This window comes from Hydractinia symbiolongicarpus, chromosome 9, assembly GCF_029227915.1.
Source record: "Hydractinia symbiolongicarpus strain clone_291-10 chromosome 9, HSymV2.1, whole genome shotgun sequence".
NCBI lineage: Eukaryota > Metazoa > Cnidaria > Hydrozoa > Anthoathecata > Hydractiniidae > Hydractinia > Hydractinia symbiolongicarpus.
The window spans coordinates 3,300,910-3,325,378 of NC_079883.1; the positions used below are offsets into that span (position 1 = coordinate 3,300,910).

The following is a 24,469-nucleotide window of genomic DNA, read 5'->3' on the forward strand; positions in this document are numbered from 1 at the left end:
TGACAAATGGTGAAAAATTCAAAATTGCACAGCAAGATACATAACGGACTTATCGCCGTGTTAGAGCGTACGCCTCCAGTGCGGAAGGTCTTTAATTTAAACCACGGTCGATTCATGCTAAATAGTATGAAAGTGTGAATCGATCCTTTCTGCTTAGCATTCAGCATGAAAATAGGATTTACTTTTTGGCAGTTGTCTAGTTAAGCGGTTGTTGTGCTTGCACGCCTTCCGTGGCTCAAATGGGAGCTTTAAATGCTCTAGACAGGACCCTCATTAATAACAGTTCTATTAGGAACTGAAGAGGTTTTCCAATAATAATAATAATACAACATACTACGACCATTTGTTTTTTTCTGTATCCGAACCTACCTTTGAAAACGAGTCATGGAATTGTAAACTGTATTCGGCCTTCATGAAGTCAAATCAAGTTAAGATTATGTATACACGCCAAACTTATCTTTCCAAACACGATTACAACAATTATGTTACTTATTTTAAATTCTCGCAGAAAAAAAAGAATGGTTTTAATGTCTTATATAAGATAAGGTAAAGAAGGTATACATACAAATTAAGGTACAAAAATTTCGAAAGGTATAAGTTGACATTCGCAGGCACAACATGAATTTGTCAGTTGGGTACCCTACGAACCTTGTTCCCAGGGCGTTCTTAGCATTTTATTAATTTGATAGCGGCTGTTCAGTAATAACGGTTCAGGGGACAAGGGACCCTGTGGACGAGGACTTTCCTCGTATTCGCACACGAATTTGACTAATGCTGCCCGGAACTTTTATTGCAAAGCATTTTTATAAAAGATCTAAGAGTATCTAAAATAACCTTTCTTAGCACATCCTTGTTTCAAAAAGGCAAAAAACCCTGGGGATGAGATTGTTTGCTTAGTTAGTCCATTGGAAGAAAAACATTTAACTGATAACTGCAATCTCGTTCCCAGCACCTCTTCGCTTAAATATCATTGTTCACAGAGATTTTTGCCTTTTTGATGGTAATTTTTTTTTTTGCTGGCTTCTCTAAAAACATTAAAGAGGCAAATATATTTGGAAACAAATTGTGTTTGTTTAAATCAGGGCACGGGCAGGGGTATACCCCCGTTGTTTTTTTTTGCGAGAAGCGACTTTTGCACTACAAAAAAAACGACGATCTTGAACTTTGTCTCCACGTCATAATAAAGATTCGTCGGCCCCGACAGAATTGACTAAATCATAGAAATAAAATAAATAGAAAATTCATGGTGGTCGCAAACATTTCCTGCCCTAAAAGATGAATCCATCGTCGCAAATATTTTCAACCCATGCTTCCCCTTAATAAGGCGAAAAATTAATTCAGGTGCACATCTCTAAATAGGATCATCGCAATTACTCGCAAAAACTTCGAGTTTGGGGCAAAACGTTTGCGACGGATTCGTGGCACGGATTGTTTTTCACCACCCTCCTGCTGCCGTCTCTCATGGGGAAAAAAAGGTCGAACTTGCAATTACAAACACCTTTGTGTAACAAACTCACGAAAATTGAATGGAAAATGAAAGCACTGGGCTAAAATTTACCGGGATGCAGCGCCCTTTCCCAGAAAATAGTCAGCTTTCACTTTGAACAGCCGGGGGTTTACACTCAAAAGATAAAATAGGCTGTAATTCAAACTTTCATTAAAAGAAATCCAATAAAGCATAAAATTAATATAAAGTAAATATAAATGACTTATTTATTGAGATACCTAGATGTAACATTATTTTCTTCGATTACTAAGTTCATTAATCTGTTATAGCATCTCCGTTTTGTATAACCGGCACTTGTTTTTCCCGAAGCCAGCCCTGTTATGGCGGGAAGACAAAGATAAATAAACTAAACTAAGTCACAAAAAAGTAAAGAGAAATTCAAATAAACATCATAAATAATAGCTAGCTTTTAAAAATAATATGCGGATGCTTACTATAAAGATGTTATAAATACTAAGTGATGTTTGTTGAACAATTCCAATAAACATGAGCTCTTCTGAAGAAGACGATGTCAAAGAAAAACGAAATAAAAAAAGAGTAAGAAGGCAGATTTGTGATAATTCTAGTGATGAAGGTGATATAATTGAAGGTAAAAGTAATGCAGAAACTAACCCTATTCAGGAAGACGACACTGTTAGAGGTAAGGTTGTAACAGATCAAGAGGAAGAAGATTCAAAAGAAGTTGTGATAAAAAATAAACGAAAAAAGGTTTCCATAGTAGACAGCTCAGACGATGAATTTAATGTTGGTTACAGCAATAACAGAATGGCTGATCCTGGAGAAGGAAAAAGTATTTCATGTGATACAGTTGAAGACTTAAATAATTTGTCCAGAAGTAAAAAATGCAGTCCTGAAAGTTCTAAAGGAAGGCGTTTACGCAGATCATCTAGGATAAATGTTGGAAGTGAAACATCTTGTACTAAATTTACCAGTGAAGATGAAAATTTTACTAATGAAGGTACACCTAAACGTAAATCTTCACGTTTACATGAGAAGGACGTTGTAAAAAGCAACAAAAAAATTCCTGTTAAAAGTGATATTTTAGATAAAATCTCTCCCTGGAAGACAAATAGTCCATCTATCAATTTAAGATCATTCAAAATGAAAAAAACAACAAATAATTTCATGAAAGAGTAAGTATATACATATTATATATATTATGTATGTTTTTCAGCCTTCAAAATTAGCTTATATGGCCTTATTATAGATACCTTTTGGGACATAAAGTGCTTGCAGCCTCTTTGACTAAAGATAAAACTTAACGTGCCAATTCTTCCAATTTTGGCAGGTTTTTCTACGAAGTTTTACTGGCCGCCCGATTTACAAACTGTAACTGAAACTACCGGTTCCTTGTTGTACTATATGACATTCCTTATCTCTAGTGTGCCTAAGTGAAGACTTATGAGTTAGAAAAAACTTTCATTTCATAATTTGTACTGCCAGGGCATGGCACTAATATTTTTACTCAAATAGCTTCAGGAAAAGTATTTAGCAAAGAGAAAGAATCTCTATTTTGCCTTTGTAGATTTAGAGAAAGCTTTTGATAGAGTGCCACGCAAATTTATTTGGTGGGCTATGAGAAAATTAGGTGTGGATGAGTGGCTAGTTACGATGGTGCAGTCTATGTACAACAATGCTAGAAGTCATGTCAGGATTAACGATTCACTTAGTTATGAATTTAGTGTAAATGTTGGTGTACATCAGGGTTCTGTACTTAGTCCTATGTTGTTTGTTCTAGTCTTAGAAGCACTGTCGATGGAGTTCAGAACAGGTTGTCCATGGGAGTTATTGTATGCAGATGATTTGGTTCTCATAGCAGAGTTGATGGAAGAATTAGTTGAAAAGTTTGAGAAGTGGAAGAAAGGACTAGAAGAGAAAGGGCTAAGGGTGAACACAGAAAAGTCTAAAGTCATGATTAGTAGCATTGCAGCCAAGTGTGACCTTGTAGTTGGAAGGTGGCCTTGTGGAGTTTGCAAGAAAGGGGTTGGTAGTAACTCAATTTTTTGTCAGACTTGCAAGCATTGGGTACATAAGAAGTGCAGTAGTATTAGTGGAAGGTTAAGAGCTGACATTCAGTTTGTATGTAAGCGTTGCAAAGGTGAGATTATAGAGAATGAAGTATTTCCAGCTTCAATGAAGTACAACTATGGCTCGTTAGAGATAATTGATAATTTCTGTTACTTAGGTGATATGTTGGGCAGTGAAGGGGGTGTTGGAAGAAGTGTTACTTGCAGGATAGGTTCTGCTTGGAAAAAGTTCAGAGAGGTACTTCCTTTGTTGACTAGCATAGTCTTGTCAATTGAGTTAAAAGGTAGGTTGTATGAGGCCTGTGTAAGAAGTGTTATGTTGTACGGTGGTGAGACATGGCAGTGAAGTAGGAAGATCTTGACGGTTTAGAAAGGAATGATATGAGAATGGTTAGGTGGATGTGTAATGCCAGTCAGAGAGACAGAAAGAGTTCAGATGAGCTAAGAAGCAGGCTAAGTATCCGTAGAATTAAAGATGTTATCCAGGTAAGAAGATTGAATTGGTTGGGGCACTTGGAAAGAATGGAGGGGGATAATTGGGTAAGAAAGTGTAGAGACTTGATAGTTCCTGGGGCAAATCCCAGAGGCAGACTGAGAGAACTTGGCAGGAGGTTATAAGGACAGACGTGATACAGAGGAAGTTGAGTTTAGATCTAACACAGTCTAGATCAGATTGGAAGAGGGTCATTAATATACCCCATCCAACCCATGCTAGCATGGAAAACGGACGTTAAGCCGAGAATGATGATGATGATGATGATGATTTATTCTTTGATTACTTTGCCGAAGTTTGCATTGGTTTGTTGCATTGCTTCAAAAGGGGTGATAATCATTGCAACACTTTCAAATAGAGAAAATCACAACCCTCGCCAAGAACTAGCTTTGAGATTGTGTCGTGCATTTTATAAACCTGACAGTCACTTTTCATATAATCTTTTTCATATAATCTTGTATTAAAATACAAGAACAACAAGTCATAGTAAAAGAGAAAAAATTTCATCGATTTAAAAAATATATAAAATTAAACCAAATTTCATTAAGAATATTTGTTGTGCGCATTACCATTACATATTAAGTTTTACTTCTAAATGTTGAAGTATAGAGCAGGTGAGGTATAAGTGAAATGTTAGAATGCATATCTCTTGATTTGTGTAGTGTTCAGTGCGGAAGGTCTTTAATTCAAACAACGACCGTTTCATGCCAAATACTATGAAAGTGTGAATCGATCCTTTCTGCTTAGCGTTCAGCATGAGAATAGGATTTATATTTAGGCAGTTGTCTAGTTAAGCGATTGTTGTGCTTGCATGCCTTCCGTATCTCAAATGGAAGCTTTAAATGCTCTAGGACCCCCTTGACAGGACCCTCATTAATAGCAGTTCTATTAGGAATTGTAGTGGCTTTCCAATAATGATAATAATACAACATACTACGACCATTTGTTTTTTTCTGTATCCGAACCTACCTATCTAAATTAAATAAAACTCACAAGTAGTCTGGTTCACTGTAATCACAAATCATAAATAAAAATCCAAATGAACCATTAAGGAAATATTTTTTTTAATATATGTTGGATAGGTATAAATATTTCTAGTAGTGTATTATATATACAAATGAAAATGTTTTAAAAGTGTGCTGGACTGATCGAGGATGATAGGAATGAGATGAAAATGTGTTGGCATGGATGAAATAGGAAAAAATGTGAAAAATTTTAATACTAAAAATATTAAAGCACAAAGTAACCATTTTAAAATTCGATGTAACCATCTGCTTATTGGACCAAATTTTTGTATGATAAGTTAATAAGTGGTGACTTGATGCTATGACTATCTCATTTATCTCTTTTTTTATCTCTCCTAATCTTAATGCACCATAATGCATAAAAATTTTTGCTTATTATCCTGAAAATTGTTGAAAATTTCACTTCTGTACTTCTAGCCAACATTTTAGTCTTTGACTAAAAGCACAATTGGTGTTATCTATAAAATAATACCTTTATACACCTGTCGTTCTGTCTGTCTGTTTGTCACGCAAAATGGTAGCCTAGCTGCGCAAGTAGTGAGATGCATGCAATGCAGTATAAGAAGTACGGGCAATTGACTAGTAAGCAATATTGACTTAAGCTAATTTTGTGTGTAATTTTTACAAAAAGGATGTTTTTCATCTCATTTGTTTAACGGCAAAGTTATCATTTTAACATCACGTAATCACATAAATAAAGCATATTGGCCGCAATACATTAAAAGAAAATTAGTTAAGCCATTGCATTGCGCTTTTAACGTGAAGGTAAAATAACTCTGAAAATGTTGAAAATAACTGTGTGGGTAACTGGGGACCACCTGGGCCCAAAATAAGTCCGATTTCCTGAAACTGGGTAAATCCACCTGATTTCAAAAAGGGGGTTGATGATGTCATTAAAAGAAATCTTTTAACCCTAATATCTCTTCAATCGTTCTTTGAAAGTATAATCGTACACATTTATGTGTTAAACTAGACAATAGAGGCAATGCATAAACACATTTCTAAAAAGAAATTTTTATGTATTGACAGGTCATTGCCTACTTCATTAAAATTTAAATGATGCATCATTTCCATTTTCTTCTGCCCAAGTGGATTTTTCTCTAGGCTTATCTATTATAATAGTTGGCTAAGTATGTAACACCCAGTGTTTATTTATGTGTATGTATATATTTATTTTCTTTGAAAGGGCATGTCTCAAATGTTAATTGATAAATTAAATGTCACCACGTGTTTATCACAAAATAAGGCGATGTTCAGTCTTGAAAGTTTACAAAAATCAGCAATGTTCACACTTTATTTGAAAGCTGTTTGCTTTTGATTTTCTTGCCCACCTCTGACAAAAAAGCAAAACCCTTATGGCCCCATCAGTGAGTTTATTTTATGTGGCGCCGTAGATTAGTGGTTATAGCTTTCGTACTCTGTGCGGGAGACCGGGGTTCGATTCCTCTTGACGGCGATTCAACATGGGCGAGTGAATGTTACCATAGCCCCGGGTTAACCCAAGCCATGTGAGGGAAATTGGGGAGATGGCACACTGTGTGGGCCGTTGGATGTTGCCGAGAGTTGTCTAGTAGAGCGTGGGCCCTACTAATTGGGTCTGCGTAGCTCAAAATGAGCATTAAATACTCTAGGACTCTCCATCTAAGCCATAGCCCCTCCTGGAAATAATAGAGAGGGTATATCCCTCGATATTTGTGAGGCTAGCCATGTAAAATATACACATCTGTCTATCTATCTAGAACACACAGTTACAACACAGAAACTGTATATGACCTTGAGGAAGATTGGAATTCCGAGTATGACTTCATTGATGACAGCGATGTGGAGGAAGAACATTATGTGAAAAGAAAATCGAAGAAGTTGAAAAATTCAAAGAAAAAAGGAAATGTTAAAAGACAAAAGGAGGTTTTCAGTGATAGTTCAGGAGATGATGACCCTAGTCATGGATATTCACATAAAACGAAAAGAAACAGAATTATTAGTTCTGATGAAGAAAGCCAAGATCATGAAATATCTCATAATAATGACAACGAAGAATTTGCAATAAGGAGACCATCTTTAAGTCGTGTCAAAGTAAAAAAAAACCTAGTTGCTTTGCAAAAACTCAAGCAATTAAGAGCTGTTGGGAATCTTCCTATTGAACAACGTGAGACTGAAAAACAAATGTATAGTTCGCCTAACCAGTTAACCTTTAGTTACCTTCAAGAAAATACATCAGATGAAAATTTTATTGTTGATGATGAATCGGAAGAAAATGATAGTGATAAAGAGCATTGGTCTAATTCTTTAAGTGACCTTCTGAAATCTTTTAGAAATGCAGGACCTCCTGCAACTAATATAAGAAGGAGAAAAAGATCAAAGAAATCAAGACTAAAAAATGCATTAAGTGATGATGACGATACTACTGAAACAAACTTTAGCCTTTCAAAGGAAGAAAAACGCTTATATGAATGTGTTACTATAAATGATATAGAATCTGTTTCTGGTTTATTAATCAAACACAAGCACTATAAAAATCTACGGGACGAAAACGATTACACAGCTTTACACATTGCTGCCATGAAAGGATTTCTACCAATGGTAAATCTATTAATAAAACATGATGCGGATTGTAACATCACAGACTCTCTTGGATTTACTCCACTTGCATATGCAGCACTTCATAAATTTCCCCAGTGTTTAAAGACTTTGCTTGAAAACACAAATATGGAAATATTTATGAGGAGTTTAAAAAAAGCCCTGCAAGGCTGTAACTTATTACATTTAGTTGTATCGGTCATGCACAATGATGAGATTACTTCTGAGATGAGAAGTGAGTTAGAAAACAGTATAAATTTGTGCATAACAGCAATAAAAGAGTTCAACAAGAAAATGTTTTTAAGCTTGCTCTTACAAACAGATAAAGGACATCACACACCATTGTTAATGGCTTTGGTTAATGATTTACCCCAGGTTTGTTTTTTCCTAAATCACACGATATTATTTGTAAGCAACCCAATTTCTAAGACTCTGTCTCAAGTAAAAAGCTTTTTAGCATCTGTTAGATTTAACAGCCATAATATTCTGAAAAACGTATTATTGTTTTAGCAGCACTATACCTTGTTAGAAACATAAATGTCAGAATCAAAGCAAACCAAAAATTTATTGGGTGCCAAGCAACCAGATAAGCAACTCAAGGAGTACAAAGAGTTCTTGTTGTTCTTACAAGGTTTCACCCCAAAAATGAATTGTTATATAAAAGAAAAATGTAAGAAAGCAAGCATATTTTATCTTTCCATAGGCTGTAAAATTATTTCTTGAAGTTTTATCTAACCAACAAGATCTGTCTGTTATTGAGTTCCCATTGGAAGAAGGCGTAACTTTTCTGCATTTTGCTGTACAACACTCCACAAGATGTTTAGCGCAAGTTTTACCACATTTTAAGCATTTTATAAACAAAGTTGATTGTAATGGTAAGTTTTTCTTTTCTGTGAAGATAAATTGTTTGGAAAATGCAGCATTTGCTGCCATGAATATTTTGTGACCCAAACGAATACATTGTGGATAGATATGACTGCAGGTACTATACTAACCAATTTTATGGAATATAATATCTGTGAACTGTAGAGACATATTTTTCTGCTGTTTAGAATAGCTTATAGCTACCTAAAATACAGTGGCCAAATTTTGCTGTTGCTAAAAATATTTCAAATTTTCGATTCAAAAAAATTGAAGCGTGAAAAAGACCTCTCGGAATTGTAAGCTGTTTGAGACAAAACCAAATAAAACTGCATTCTTATGGTAATTTATAAAAAAAAATTATCTTATGAATCCGAAGCACAAGAGACTATATAAGAAAGTGTGAACTACTAGGCTTTACCTTCAAATTTAGATAATTAAAAACTTCATTACATGTGGGTTTTATATTTTTTTTAAAAATTAAAACTTATCAAACTTATCAAAATCAAAAATATAATTGTATAAAGCTTAAGTTTAACTAAAATATTTATTACACAGCCACAAGTTTAAACAAGCCTATTGAAGAAGCTTCAAAGAAAATTATAATATAAATCAAAGATAAGCAAAGCTTCTAGTATTGTAAAATTTTGATATTTTGGGAGATTGCATTCTGGTTAAGATTACTTAATGTCATGAAAAAAGGACTGATATCTCCATAAAGCTGTAAAAATAGAAAGGTGTAAAGCTAGCAAAATATCAAAATGGAATCACATGCGTCTTTAACCCTTTCGGTACGGAGCAAGAATTCCCCTATTTCCGAGAGTAAAAACCTATTATTTTAAAACTACATCTAATGCAATCATATTGAAATTTTCAACCTTTTTTTCTGAAAAAACTTAGCGGAAAATGGAAAAAAAGAAAATTTCATGCACTCCATCTGGACCAAAAATCCATAACGGCGGATAATTTTTTTTTTTAAAAAGTGTAACTTTTCGTTTTGTTCAAGCTTAAAAGATATATTACTTCAAATAAAGTTGTAAATATGCCTGAATCCATGTACCTAATTTTAAGAGTGACCTACTGCAAAAAATGGTTAAAAAGTTTTAAGGTAAACACAAGATATGACGGTTTTAGTGAACTTGAATTTGAATAAAAATCTGCGGTAACAAGCAAAACAAAAGAAAAAGTCTCGGAAAAAGTTTGCTGAATTTGATTCCTCATACTTAAAAAACCAAATAAATGTTACTCGTTAGTAAGAAAAAAAAATCATAAAAAATTAGTATATATTGTTCATAGGACAAAAATTACTAATCTTCAGCGCTGTAATGAAGCTTATATATGGTATATTCTAAAACAGTTCTCAGGGTGAAGTTCTGGTTTTGAAGGGCAATAACTGTCCCGAAAAAGTAGTTCTCAATGGCAACCTAGCCTGGTTTTCTGCGACTGGGACCCTAAAGTTCTCTTGTTCTTCAGGAGTGCCAGTTGATAGAGATTTTATCACTTCTACAACAAATTCTAAAAACGACATTGTTGATCCGCTTTTTTTGGCATGAATTTTGTGAGCATTTAGAATGGTCTGCATAATCAACTGCAATGCAATTTTACAGTACCACTTATAAGACTTTCTGAGTGTTTGAAGATTGTGCAATTGCTGATCCACTCTGTCGACACCTCACATATGTTGGTTGTATGATTTAATGGCAGTTGGCTTTTTACAGTCTCAGTATCTCGTTTCACTGGTTCCATTGTAGGTTGATGGCATGTGGTAAGCATAAAGACAACCTTTTGCTTTCCACCAGCTTTATCTTTTGAAGACCGATATTTGACAGCAACCATTGTGTCTTCCTTTTGACAATAGAATGATGCACTTCCTTTTTATAGGTTTACAGGAACAATGTCTTTAGAATAGTTGTACCTGTTTGATCTACTGGTACCTACCAGATGCGTTTTGTTCTCAAGAAAATATGAGGCAAGTGACAGGCTTGTGTAGAAGTTGTCAGTGTATAAAATATATTCTTTTCCAAGGAACTGGTGCATCAGGACGGCTGGAATTCTCTCAGTGGTAGGCATGTCTCCGTTAGGGTCATCATCTTTGAACATTCCCTTCCCGCAATATATAAGGAAATCAAGCGTAACTCCATCAGAGGTGCACAGTTCGTAGATCTTTATACCAAAGCGGGCCCGCTTTGTTTTTATATACTGCCGGAAATGCAGGCAACCTTTGAAGAGGACAAGTGATTCGTCAACAGACAGACACTGACCAGGGGTTTAAACACTTTTGTATCTCATTTGAAGTAAGTCAATCAATGGTCTTATGTTATGCAACCTGTCTCTATTTTCATCATCTTTGTCGTACTCTGGATCTTCATTGTTGTTAAAGTGTAAAAAACGCTGGATGAAGTAGAAGCGATCTCGTTTCATCGTTTTGGCGAAAATAGATGTATTCGAGTATTCATCGTTTACCCAATATATTTTTACAGAAGGTTTATGTACCACCTCAAAAAGCAAAACAATAGCAAGAAATTTTCTTATTTCCGCTACAGTAACAGGGTCCCATGCTACGTCACAGGTAGCGAAGTATTGAGCAGCAAAGCGATTTGTCTCGGTGACTAACAAATCCCAGAACTCATTTGTGAGGTAGAGATTCAAAAAATCTAAGGGTTCATTTCCATTCATTTCTAACATTTAGTCCCTCAGCTTCTGAAAATGGAAAATCTTTTAGATTTACAAATTCTTCTTCGGCAACTTCTTTCCAGTGTGCTATTGGGTGGCGTTGATTCTGATGATTAGCTGCTAAGTTACGTGGTATTTAACCGGCCACTGCGGTGCCTCTCAGTCTGCCTCTCCTTCTGGGTCCTATTCGTCCTCCACGAATTCTGATTGCTCTAGCAGCAGCAACATGTCCACCTCGTGTCCTTACTCTTCCAGCATGCCCGAGTCCTCTTCTTGCAGCAGCAGCTCCGTGAAGTCTTGCTGGGCTCTTCCAACATGGGGCCTCTTTGAAAGGTTAATCAGCAGTTCCTCTTCACTGTTAGGGCTACCAGCTTCAGTATCAGTATCATTGTTTTCAGAATGTCTTTCTTTTTCACCATCAGCAGAAGTTTCCTCTTGTTCAAGAGGAACACCTGGTGGAGCTGTGGTTATAGTCTGATTTTCTTTTGACTGCAGTACATCTTCGGATTCATGAACATGGCTTTCAGGGATATTGAAAAGTGATTATTTTTGAAAGAACAATGCTATGAACAAACGGGTTTTTTCCCTGATTCGGAAATTTATTCTAGTTTCGGAACATATTTTGCTTTGTAGTCTGGGAAAAGCCGTATCAATTCCATTGGCTGATTTTTTCATTGGCAGGCGCACTGCCAACGTGGAAATTTTAATGATTTCTATACGCAGTCACACTGCCAATGCGTATACCGAAAGGATTAAAGCCTTGAAATACCCACAAAATTTTGAGCTTGAACCAGGACAGCCACTCATCACTAAAAATTAAAATGCTATTGTGTATTTAAAAGATAATAAATTTTGATATAATTATATTTATGTAAACATTATGATAGGGTTTTCACCACTGATGTATGCCTGTGAACTTGGCAAAGATGACAGTGTAGCGCTTCTCCTTCTCAATGGTGCATCAATTCATACACAGGTCAGAATTATACTTACTCTAATCTGCACTTAAAGGGAAGAAACACATTTACCTAAAGATACCTTAGCAGTAAAAGCATTTGCATTATAACTTCGATTTTCGCAAACGTTTTTTCCATAGAACACACCAAAATTGGCCAACCATAGAAGTTTTTTCCTGCCAATTACTCATATTTTTTAAAAACGCAAAAGTTCACTTCTGCAGAAAAACAAAAAAGGAACAACTAAAACATTTTTCCTTATCTCTCTACTTTATACAAACCAATACACTGAATATTGTCACTATGGAACTGCAATGTTGTCATTGAAAAAATATTACCGATTAGTCACTGTTAGAAGATGTTCCAACAGCGCTATGCATTTCTGACAACAAAATTGTGAAAACACAGTCTTTCTTCCTTCAATCTATTTTAAATCTTGATTAAGTATAAACAAGACGTATGATATACATAAACTAGCTCACAAAACACAGACATTGACATTCATAATCAATTTGAGCAAGCAAAGATTGCATTAAATGTTTACAACTCGTGCTACTGTGCTTCCATGACTTTGAATTACACTGATACTTTAGGACTGCAAGTCCACAGGTATGCTATCTTGTCTAAATAGTTTCATCACCATGTGCATAATTCGCTAAATGGTACCGCTCCCACTTGGAAGGTTGATGGTCCTCAGATCGAAACCGATGACGTTACATTTTCTCCCATATTGTTATATGGACTTTTCTATACATATTTTTACTCTTCCCTAATTACAATTAGACAAACCATTTCTTTGCATATTGAAAAAAGTTAAGTGTAGTTCAGTTGGGTTTGATCACAGAACTAGACTACAAGATTCCCTTGACTAGCGCGTGCTACTCTTAAACCTAACTTTGATCCCTCTTATTGCTCAAGCTGTAAAACATCCAACCAATACACATGCGACTTTTAGTGCAAAAACGTTGTAAATTTGTTGATATGATTTAAAAATAAACACTTTTAAATACTGCTACTGTGGTTGGGTAGTTGGAAGTGACTATAATTTTTTTTTTTCACCTTTTCTTATTTTTTTGCTTTATATTTCAGGAAACAGATTGTTAAGCCTAGGAATGAAAAATATTTGATTTTCCAACAAAATCCTAACAAAAATCAAATTGACCCAGGTGAAGAAACCTAGGTCAACAAGGGAGGCGCTCAAAATCAGTGAAAAATCCCATTGTAGTACAGACGCCTCATCTCCCTATTAACATCTAGTCTCTACGAGCTAGATAATAAGAAATTTGGTAAATATTAAAGATACGTGATCCACAAAATGTTATTCCTGCAAAAAAATTAATGCAAAAGCTATGTTTACAAATTTATCTGCAATTTTATTACTATGAACATTTTTTGCCTTAATGTTGGCATATTGTTGTTTGCTTTTGCCACTTAAAATTTTTTCTAATCTTTGCTAACATTCATAAATTTCTAACATAGCCATGTTATGTGGTTCAAAAGTTTGCAAAAGTTTGCATCTTCAATTTTTCCTCTTATCATAGGACAAAGACTGGACAACACCCCTTCACCTAGCTGCTGCAAGTGGAAATTTAAAATCGATTGAATTGTTGATTTCTCATGGTCATAGTGTTAATTGTCTTGACAAGTTTGGTTGGCCGCCTTTACTGTACGCTAACTTTAAAGCAACCCAATCTTCTGTTATCGCACTGTTTAGAGCTGATCCCAAACAGATTTTTTGCTTAAGTAATCTGCTGCACAATAATGACGAGGGAATGAGGAGAAAAAATGCTAAGGTTTGTTTCATTAATTTGCTATAATATCTATCATATATATATCATAAATTTAAAGCAACTACAATGTATCAAAATTACAACCGCTATGTCTTTGATCACATTTAAGTATCTGTGCCTACAGCTAATAGGTATAGGCCTATTAACTTGTCATTAAAATTATTTTTCAGGTAATTCAAGAAACCCTACTGTCAATCTCGCATATTGACGCATATTACACCATTTTTAATGATTTTATTGCATCAAATATGTCACTTCTTGATGAAAACGATAGTGGTTTGTTTACAAAAACATGGAGGATGATTTTAAACTTTGAAAACAAAGTGCGCTGGTTAAGAACCAAGTATGCTCTGCTTAACCAAAACATTACCCTACATTTCTTCTACTTTTCAATCATTATACAGGGGTAAATTGTATTTTAACATTGTTCCTGTTTTACTCTTTAGATATTGTCTGTCTTATATGTCAAAGGTTTATAATATCACAGTTGATCGCAAAAACGTGCTACAGTCAGCGTTAGATCATTACACCTATTATGGATTTTATCTTGCCAACATAAAAGTAAAGTTCAAAGGGGAAGCAGGTATGATATATATATATATGTTTTTAGTAAGGTTAGAAATTTAAAAGTTGAGAGACAGTAAGTTGGCTTTTTATGTATTTCTTAGTTTTGTCCTATGTCAATCAAATCAGCATATAGTTTTAAAAAAAGAGGAATATCAATTCTCAACTTGGTTTTAAAAAATATAATCAGGGTTGCCACCAAATTGGCGAAATCAGAGAAATCAGGAACTCTTAAATTTGATCAGGGAAAGAAGGATTACGGATAATCAGGAAATTTTTGTATTTTTAATTTTCATGTTTTTTGTAATATATATATTTTTTTCTAAATCCTTAATCCTGGTGAAATCAGAGAAATCAGGAACTCTTAAATTTGATCAGGGAAAGAAGGATTATGGATAATCAGGAAATTTTTGTATTTTTAATTTTCATGTTTTTTGTAATATATATATTTTTTTCTAAATCCTTAAGTTCATTATTCATCAAACTCTTAGCTGATTAACTGAACTTCATCATGACCTATTTTCTCAATTTCCTGGACCTTCACGAGCTGTTAATTGTTTCATAGTAGAGACATTGCAGAAACTGTGCACACATCTGTTTAAGTAGAGCTTTTGGAGTTTTTTGGCTGCCAAGAATTGGTCAACCTTACCCCTAAACATTTAAGCTTATTTTCTAATAAACTTTACTTTTAAAGCAGCGTTAACTCACAAGCCTCCTTCCCCTTTTCCACTTCGCATGTTTATGCAGTGTGGCCACTCATACTGAAATAACTGGAAATTGTGGAAAATCAAAATGTTTAGTTACTCACAAATGATTCCAAACATTTGGCTCAAGTCGTAGAAAGACAGAAAGTTTTTCACCAATTTTATTAACTGATTCAAATCATGGTAATTAAAAACTGAAAAATATACTTGAAAAAGGTACTGAAATCTATGGAATTGAAATTGAAATTTTAAGTCCTATTAATTATTTATTTATTTATTCGCAATTTCACATTAAAAAAATTGATGACATCACAAGTTTTGAAATGACATAATCAATTTTGTCATAAATTAAACTATTTCCAGCAGATCAGTTAATTTCATTAATTATTCTTAGAAAAAGTATTTGACAACATATAAGACACATATATTAATTAAAATTTTGTTCCTGTTACCACCAAAAATTGATCCTATATTAAAACCAGCTTTAAGTTGAAGCATTTATTGGGGAAATTTTAGGAGTGAGGCTTTTAACAGAGAAAGTTAAGTTGAATTTGTGAAGAGAAATTAGGTGTTACGCATATGAAGGTATATGTTTGCATTTTCAATAAGGATTATGTTGTGGTGTCTAATTCAGTGTGTTTAACAACTTATCACTTTCTATTTTTGTAACAATGTAAATTTGAAACCATATTCAATTTCAAAATTTTTTAAAAAAACGTCTTTTATTATTACATGTATGATGTTAACATAATATTACATAAAATTATCATGGAAAGACTTATACTAAAAGTTCTGTTAGTATACAATTTCTTTGTTTTATTGCTTTTCGAAGTGCAGTCACATATGTAATTTTCTCATTTTCCATCTTAAAATTATTTTGTTTGTGTTTTAGGAAGTTGTTTGGGACCAAAAAGAGAATTTATCACTTGTTTAGTTGAAAGTTTAATTGATACAGAGAAAAAATTACTGACTCAATTGGATAACCAACATTACAGGTAAGAGGTTGTCTTTTGGCAAGTCTTATTTTTGTTGGAAGGTTTAATGCTAATTCTTTATTAAACTATTTTTTTTATATTTGGAAATTTTAAGATAATTTAACTCGCCTATAACTTATTTATTTTTGTCTTTAATTATTTGTTGCATTATTTCATTTCTTCAAAGAATGGAATATTTTTTCTTTATTGTGACATGCAAGTGCATCAAGTAAATGTTTTACACAAAAACAACACACAACTGATGGCCTTGTGGTAGAGTGTTCCCTTCCAGTGCAAAAGGTCTTGGGTTCAAACCCCAACCGAGTCATGCCAGAGACTATAAAATTGTGAATCGATCTTTTCTGCTTAACGTTTAGCATGAGAATAAGATTGATATCTCGCTTATCTAGCTGAGCAGCTGTTGATCTTGCATGCCTTCCGTAGCTCAAATGGGAACTTTAAATGCACTTGGACTTCCTTCGTAGGACCCTTGTTGATAGCTGTACTAATAGGATCTAAAGAGGCTATCCTGTGTAAATAATAATAATAATATTATTAATAATAATAATAATAATAATAATAATAATAATAATAATAATAATAATAGTAATTATCATAAATAGTTTGAAACTAACAAACTAGTGTTTTTGTGAAAATCAAACTTCATGTAATAAACTTGGGTAAGAAATAAGAAATTTTATTTTACCAATTTTATGTTTAGTTTAGTAGCAAACAGTTACTTCATGAACCACTTGAGGACAGCCTTAAAAAATTTGGAAATAAAAGAAGAAGAGAAAGAGAATAAAAATCTATGTGGTGGTTTAAATACAGATACTAAAAATGCATACAGTAAAAATTGTGCCATCGAAGAGAGCACACCCTCACATTTATCTTTTATTGAAAAAATGGAAAGTAAACTTAACATATTGGACAGTGACATGCTGAAAGCAACATCAAGTTGTATGTCAGATGAATCATCTAATTTGTCAAAATATATGCCATCTGTCAGTGGTGATATCACCACTGAAAAATCTACTGTGGATGTAACTGATTGTAACATAATCCCATTTTCGGATGGTGACATCACAACTGCAGAATCTACTGTGTATAAGAACGATGGTGACATAATTCCATTTCCTGATGGTGAAATCACCACTGCAGAATCTAATGTGGATAAGAATGATGGTAACATTGTCCCAATTCCTGATGGTGATAATTCACCATATGCAGAAGCAATGTCATGCTCTAAAGACGATACGGCATGTTACGCAGACAATATGTTAAATATAAGTGATGTTGATATGCTGGCTGCAGCTGATGGCTATACATCAAAACCATTAAAGATTTCTGTTATAGAAATAAAAGACGAGGATGATCTGCATGCACCAGCTAATATCTGTACCTCAAAAGAATTAATTACAACAGGAGACAATGTATCTCCAAACACCTCTGTTGTAGAAGCACAAGGAAATACTGATATATTTGCCACAGTTCCTGATTTTGCTCCAGAAGTGTTGGTTAGCACAGAGGATAATGGCATACTACCCGTTGTGGCTGTTGAAGAAACTATTTTAGTTACTAGTGAAAATATTCCAGTCGGCAATGCCAATACTGAAACGACTGCTACACTACACAATATCATAGAAATGCCTAGCATTGTGGAAAACCATAATGAAGACGTTTTATCAAATATAACAACCGAAGTGAAAAATGAAGAAAAACCCCCAGTCAAGGTACAATATCTCAATATTAATAATACCCTTCTGTTCACAAGAAAAACGTCTATTGAATTCGTTGTGTTATCCTTATTTCCCTGAAATGCGAAAAAATAATAATATACATTGAATAAGATTCTTGTTGTCTGATTATTGAAAAAAACGTGTAACTGTAGAATTCAAAATCGAGACTTCACAAATCAAGAACATTTAGAACGAAGAAAATACTCTTATCCTTATAATGCCCATGTTTAGCTCAAGGTAACCTCCACCCTGAAAAAGGTTGTTTTCTTCCTTTCACTCGAAAAAAAGCATTTTCAGGTTGTGGACAGAATCTTTTGGTAGGGTAAAAATGTCACATGAAAATAGTAAACATAAAAGTAGCTGTCGAAACGTAGCCTAGAATAAATTCGCTTGTTCATGACATGATAATATTTACATTATCCAATGTCCCTAGTACTGTTGTTTTAAAACATTTTCCTGCTCTTAAAAATTAACCCAACTTTTGAAGAAGATACTGAGGATGATCTCTTGATAGCTAATGTGTTTCTTACAATTTGTATAACAAAATACTTTTTAGCTGTACACAGATTACCAAACTGATTTAAAGAATAAACTTGTATCGATTCACTTCTTTGGTCATTTTGTTGCACAAGTTATATTGAATCCAGATATTAACATCAGGATTCAACTTTCGAAAGCAGTTATAAAACAGGTTAGTGTTTTGTGTTGCATTTATTTTAAGATGGCTGGTTAAGTAAAACTATATAACTCCTGTGCCTGTGCAACTTAAACCTATTTTTAAGTGTTTTAAATATTTAAGTAAGTTTTTAGGTTAAGTATTTAAATTTTTTGTTTTTGCTATTTCTTTATTCAGTTTTCATGGTTCCACCACTCTATGAGACTTAGGCATCCCTTTTCTGTGGCACCAGCAACGATATTTTGATTTACTCCCACTCTATATATTTGCGGAAGAATTATTTACGAATCCAAACGTCTGAACTTTTTTTTTTAAAAAAAAGGTCTACCTTACATCCTTTGCATGTTAAAGTATAAAAAAATTCAAAATTTAGCTGGTATATCCTGCATATCCTAAAAGAATAATTAATTCCAGCCACTACTCGCACCTATCATCTTTGAGACGGAAAGTAGGGTTAAGACGAAAAGTCAGGTTAAGACTGAAAGTCAGGTTAAGACGGAAGTTCGGTTAGGACGGAAAGTCAGGTTTTATTATATGGTCTGGTCGTTCGCCTGTCGAACACATTCCGGTCGTCATATATTCAAAAGTAGCGATTCGGCTACCATTTTAAACAGACATTGGGTATTATTAGTATAATAAACTAGTTGTCAACCCGTGGAATAATCCACGGTGTCGCCCGTCCTGTAATTATCGTATTTCGTGTTTCCGTAACAGACTATTACAACAAGCTACTATTATAGAGATTTTCGGTACATTTGTTGTGTTTAAAGATACATGTTTATTTTAGCTTGTTGGTATTCCTTTAAATCATCCTGAAGAGCTTTCAGAAATTGATCCTCAACTATACTCAAGTATTAAGAACAATGAAATGAACGAATTGGAATTACCTTTCTCTGTCACAACTCTCAATCCGTGGAATGACCAACTTGAAGAAATACCTTTGACTGATAAAGAAGATGACATCATCTTAGATGAAAACAAGGTAACTTATTTTATTTAGGGGTATATTTTAGTTGCGTGTATCTTCTACTATTTCTGCTGGGGGGAGAGGACTGATATTTTTAAATTTCTTTCTTGCTCGGGGGAGCAAAACAAATAGTTGTTCTCTGGTTAAGGGGAAAAATTAATAAAATTATTCTGATAAAATATGTACTTTTCTGCAAACAATTTTTTAAAATAACGTGTATATGTAAACCTATTTTGAACATATTTATAAATTGTTTGCATTGGTGAAAATTGAAACTTAAGGAACTTAATATCGTGTACATGTGTGTATTTAAATTTTTGCCTTATTTTATATAGAATTAAATGTTTCTGTTATGTGCATTGTGAAAGATCTCTGTAATGTAAATTATGGAAGATCTTTGTAATGCACATTGTAGAAGATCTCTGTAATGCACATTGTGGAAGATCTCTGTAATGCACATTGTGGAAGATCTCTGTAATGCACATTGTGAAAGATCTCTGTAATGCACATTGTGGAAGATCTCTGTAATGCACATTGTGGAAGATCTCTGTTATGCACATTGTGGAAAATCTCTGTGATTTTTGGAAGACGAAGGTATACATTAGCGTACTAACGTTTTATAAAATTACAGTGTTTATTTTTTTTGTTTAGGAAGAATATCTGAAACTTTTGTCCTTATTTAAATGCGAAACATCCATTGCTGCTGAGCTTGAAGAATTTAAAAAAGGTTTTTATCAGGTAAGTTTTTAACTTCAGTTCCCACGACCTTGCTTTCATGAAAAAGGGAGGGTGGAACGATCAGTTAAAAGGCAATTGTACTCTTCCAGCGCATACCGTCATAGTTTAAATGTTCCCGGTAAACAAAAAATCTATGTTTTTTTCCGTCATTGCATTGAATAGATATTGTACAATTACGTTATTCCAGGAAATTAACGTGCAACAAGACGTATGATATACGTAAACAACCTCGCAAATAGAGTTTACAAAAAGTCTATCAAATTGTGATTTCTGTTACGAAGTTAGACACGACATATTTTGCTATTCAGATAGGCAATAATATTTGTTACGCACTACGCAGTTATTTCTCAAAATTGATTTGTGAGATTTTCTTGAACGGAACCATACCAAAAAAACAAAACAAAAAAAAAAAAAAAAGAAAGTCACTCAGTGAGAAAAGCAAATTAAAAAAAAATAACATACCAACGGCATTTAGGCGACAAGAAATCAAAATTTTGATGTCACCATCATGTTCAGCATACTTTTTTTGTTAACTGTGCCAAATTTTGTCGAAAACAAACACCAATTTTGGCCTGAAACGTCATTTAGATGACTTCCAAATACTTGAGAGTTTAGGTACGAAGTTTAAATCTGTGACGTTGCAATTGACCATTTGGGACAAAGTTAGTTAAGAGTATCCTGGCAGGCGAAAAAAAAAAATAAAAAAATAAAAATAGGAACCAAGATGAGATTCGAACACACGACTACTCCCGTGTCGGTGCTCAGAGAGGCATTAATTTCCATTCTTGTAGGACACATTTGCGTTCGAATATTAATTTATAAAAAACGATATTTGCCATTAATTTTTTAGCAAATCAAGTTTTTTAAAAATTATTTGGGAATCCTTTTAATTTAAAAACTTTTTTAGGCTTTTCCTAGTTTAGGCGCCTTTTTCAATTTCTAATAATTATTTGTCTTGAAAATATGAAGTTTCTCGCTTTGATGTTCATGTTTACATTTTTTGTATAATAATACCAAAAGGGTGCAACGCACAAAGTGGATAATGTTTAAAAATCTTCTTATAACCTTCATAAAACCTCCATATATATTTGATTTATATATCTAAGTAGATTTCTCCACATGTGAAATTATAAACATGTAGTTTTTTTTATTCTTGCATTACAGTGTATTCGTCGTGACGTCATCAGCATCTTTAACGCAGACGAATTTGCTCTCCTATTGAATGGTGTAAACAAAATCGATGTAGCTGACTGGAAGGCTAATACTCAGGTATGGTGTTTTGTTTTTTTTGTGCTTGTTGGTTTATTTGTTTTTGGTTTTGTTTGTTTGTTTCGTATTTCCGCTCTACACATGGCTTCCTTTCAAATAGCACATCTACATTTTAATACTCGTATAAGTCCGTCCGTCACACAAAAATATACTGAAAGTATCGAGACGTACACCATGCGGTATAAAAAGAACGGGCGAGTTTTGTAAAAGTCGTTAAACGCCTTTCTTTAGTTAGATAATGATGTGCGCCAACAAGATTATTGCAAAAGGAGTTTATGAAGAAAGTTTACTATTGTAATGATAATAAAGTTATGTTATATAAAGTTATAAAAAATCACATTATCAACGATAGCTTGGGTTTTAGAGGACTGCTGGTTAAATAAATATCACTTAGTGCATTAAGATTTTTGTAGCCAGAGCAACAATTTCTGCCATACGATGCATGGTGAATAGAAAACTCGAAGATCTTAGCCGCTCGTATAAAAGCGGACCCCAGCACACTGGCTAGCTCAAGGGCGACATGTATTTGACATTATCTGTTGAATTTCAATTAGCTATTAGGCGGAAAGCTTTTGGTGGAAACAACCATTTTTTTGCTGTTGTTGCGAAAATCTTGAAACAGCGTTGGAATGCAATATAGTTTGTTTTGTTTTCGGGTTTTATTGGTAATAAATGTTAAACTTATTGTTTTAGTATGCAACTTGGACATTAAGCGATCCAGTTATTACATGGTTTTGGAAAATTGTTGAAAATCTGAAAGATGAAGAAAAATCGCTTTTGTTGAAGTTTACCACGGGTTCACCTTGTGTGCCCATGGGTGGTTTCAAACAAATGCGGGTACGTAAGTTTCGTTTTAATGAACCGTTTAATAATTTATATCGTCAATAAATAAATTTTCGCGAATCTACAGATTAAAAAATTTTCTTTGGCGAGATAAACTTTCGCGATTGGTGATTTTTTATGTTCTTACAAAAGAAGTGGCCTATGTTTCTTATGATAGAAAGGTGTTTTTTAACGATGTAATTTTCTTTCTAATAGTATTTAAAAACTTCTATTTGCAAATTAGGTTCATCGTCAAAATCACAAACAGATCAAACACATTTTTAGGCTCGTCTTCTTCCGGCTCCCACGCATCGTCGTCGCCATCGTCTTTTTCGCCAATAACTCGGTTATAAGCCATACATACATTTGAAACTTCATCGCTTTTGTTTATTTCAAGTTTATTCCAATCTCGTTCCCAGCGCCAGTTGTATCGGGAGGGCAAGCCGAGGGAGGGCGAGTCAAGAAATAACTTTTAACCAGCATTTTTTTTAAATTTTAGTGGATAAACTTTCGCGAATCGACAATTTAGAAAGTTTGTACTGAATAAACTTGCGAATGGCCATTTTTGAAAGTTTCACGAAAAAGGCCAAAAAAAGAAATTCGCGAAAGTTTCTCTCGTGAATATAGTTTAATATTGAGCTACGAATTTCAAAAGATATTTCCTTTCTTTAACGAAGTTATTTTTTAGGTTTTTTAGTCTTTTCAAAACAGGAGATATTTGATACGGGTTTCCTCATCTTTTCGAAAATTAAGAAAAATTTCAAAAAAAAATTCAGGATTTTGAAAGCAAAACAGAAGAAATTTTATATTTTTTTATTGATAGAAAATCCATGTTACTGTGTATATTCAACTAATTGACACCCTATTTTTAATATTCTCAGGGATTAGGAGGTCCAACTCTGTTCACCATCGGTAGTACCAGTGAAAAAGATAAGGTTAGTGCTTTCAGGTTTTTAACAACAATCTTCTGCTGATAGGTAAGAGGGGTCCCCAGTTGTTATTTAAAGTATTCGTCTTGTGATCGAGTTCCAATGGCGCTCTCCCATGTATTTGTTTATTTAGTCAGCAAGCAAGTTAAAACAATTCTGTATAGAACTTAGTTGCAATTGGAAGGGGAGGAAAAACAAACCATTAAGAGGGAATCCCCAAAAGCGGTAAACTTCCTGTTACGTACTATTTTTTACCATGTTCTTTTAATCTATAACTTTTAGTTACCACATGCATCAACGTGCTTCAACTTGCTATCTTTGCCAGTGTACTCAAGTGAAGAAATATTCAAAGAAAAACTATTGATTGCAATTCGTCATGGTTGCGAAGGATTCGCTTTCTCGTAACACCCTGCTTACAGAATGATTTTCGTGGTTAACTTATTCTATTTTTAAGATTTGTTTATTTTTAAACACTTGTAGAGTTTTGTAAAATGATAGTCTAAGAGTTTCTTTAAATTGAAAATAAATGAAAAGTAGTATTTTTTTTCTTCACTCACACTGATATGCGCATTTATATTACTCCTCAAATTCAAGGTTTTTGGACTGAAGATCTTAAAAATTTAAAAAGCTTAAGAAAGAATTTTACTCAAAAATATGCTAACGTTGTTGCATAAAATTTAAAACTTGTGGCTTAGCTTACTGCTTTTCATTTATCGATGTGCAGTGAAATGGTGACCTCTAAGTACAGATTTTTGCTAGTATAAAAACAACCCGATGTTTGTGTAACCTGACAACCTCGTTTCCAGCGCTTTTAGTCTCTACAACGCCGCGCTTTATTACACCAATCTGGTGTCAAATTTATCTGCACAGATTTTCATTTCGCAATGAATCCTTGGCGAGCAATAAATCCTTGGCGAGCAATAAATCCTTGGCGAGCAATGAATCCTTGGCGAGCAATGAATCCTTGGCGAGCAATAAATCCTTAGCGAGCAATGAATCCTTAGCGAGTCGAAATCACCCTGCTAATAGTTTCAGGTCACGAGAGCTTTCATTCTCGAGTATCGAAATAGACATCGCTAATTTCCCCAACTTTCTGCTTAAATTCTGAAAAGGAATATCACACCCTGGGACCGAGATTGCTTCACTAACGAATTTGATGATCTTAAAGAAAAGATCTT

At 33.9% G+C, this 24,469-nt stretch overlaps 1 protein-coding gene across 1 annotated transcript; it reads left to right on the forward strand.

Moving 5' to 3' along the window:
* Positions 1–1,797: 1,797 nt before the first annotated feature.
* Positions 1,798–23,830, forward strand: LOC130656537 (uncharacterized). The gene is made up of 16 exons (XM_057459414.1): positions 1,798–2,640; positions 6,792–8,004; positions 8,333–8,504; positions 12,051–12,139; positions 13,661–13,912; positions 14,080–14,252; positions 14,356–14,492; positions 16,070–16,172; positions 16,873–17,884; positions 18,447–18,581; positions 19,354–19,548; positions 20,185–20,271; positions 21,436–21,540; positions 22,234–22,377; positions 23,244–23,297; positions 23,574–23,830. Exons 1-16 carry the CDS (start codon positions 1,994–1,996, stop codon positions 23,694–23,696), a joined length of 4,641 nt encoding a protein of 1,546 aa, XP_057315397.1. The 5' UTR covers positions 1,798–1,993; the 3' UTR covers positions 23,697–23,830.
* Positions 23,831–24,469: the final 639 nt, after the last annotated feature.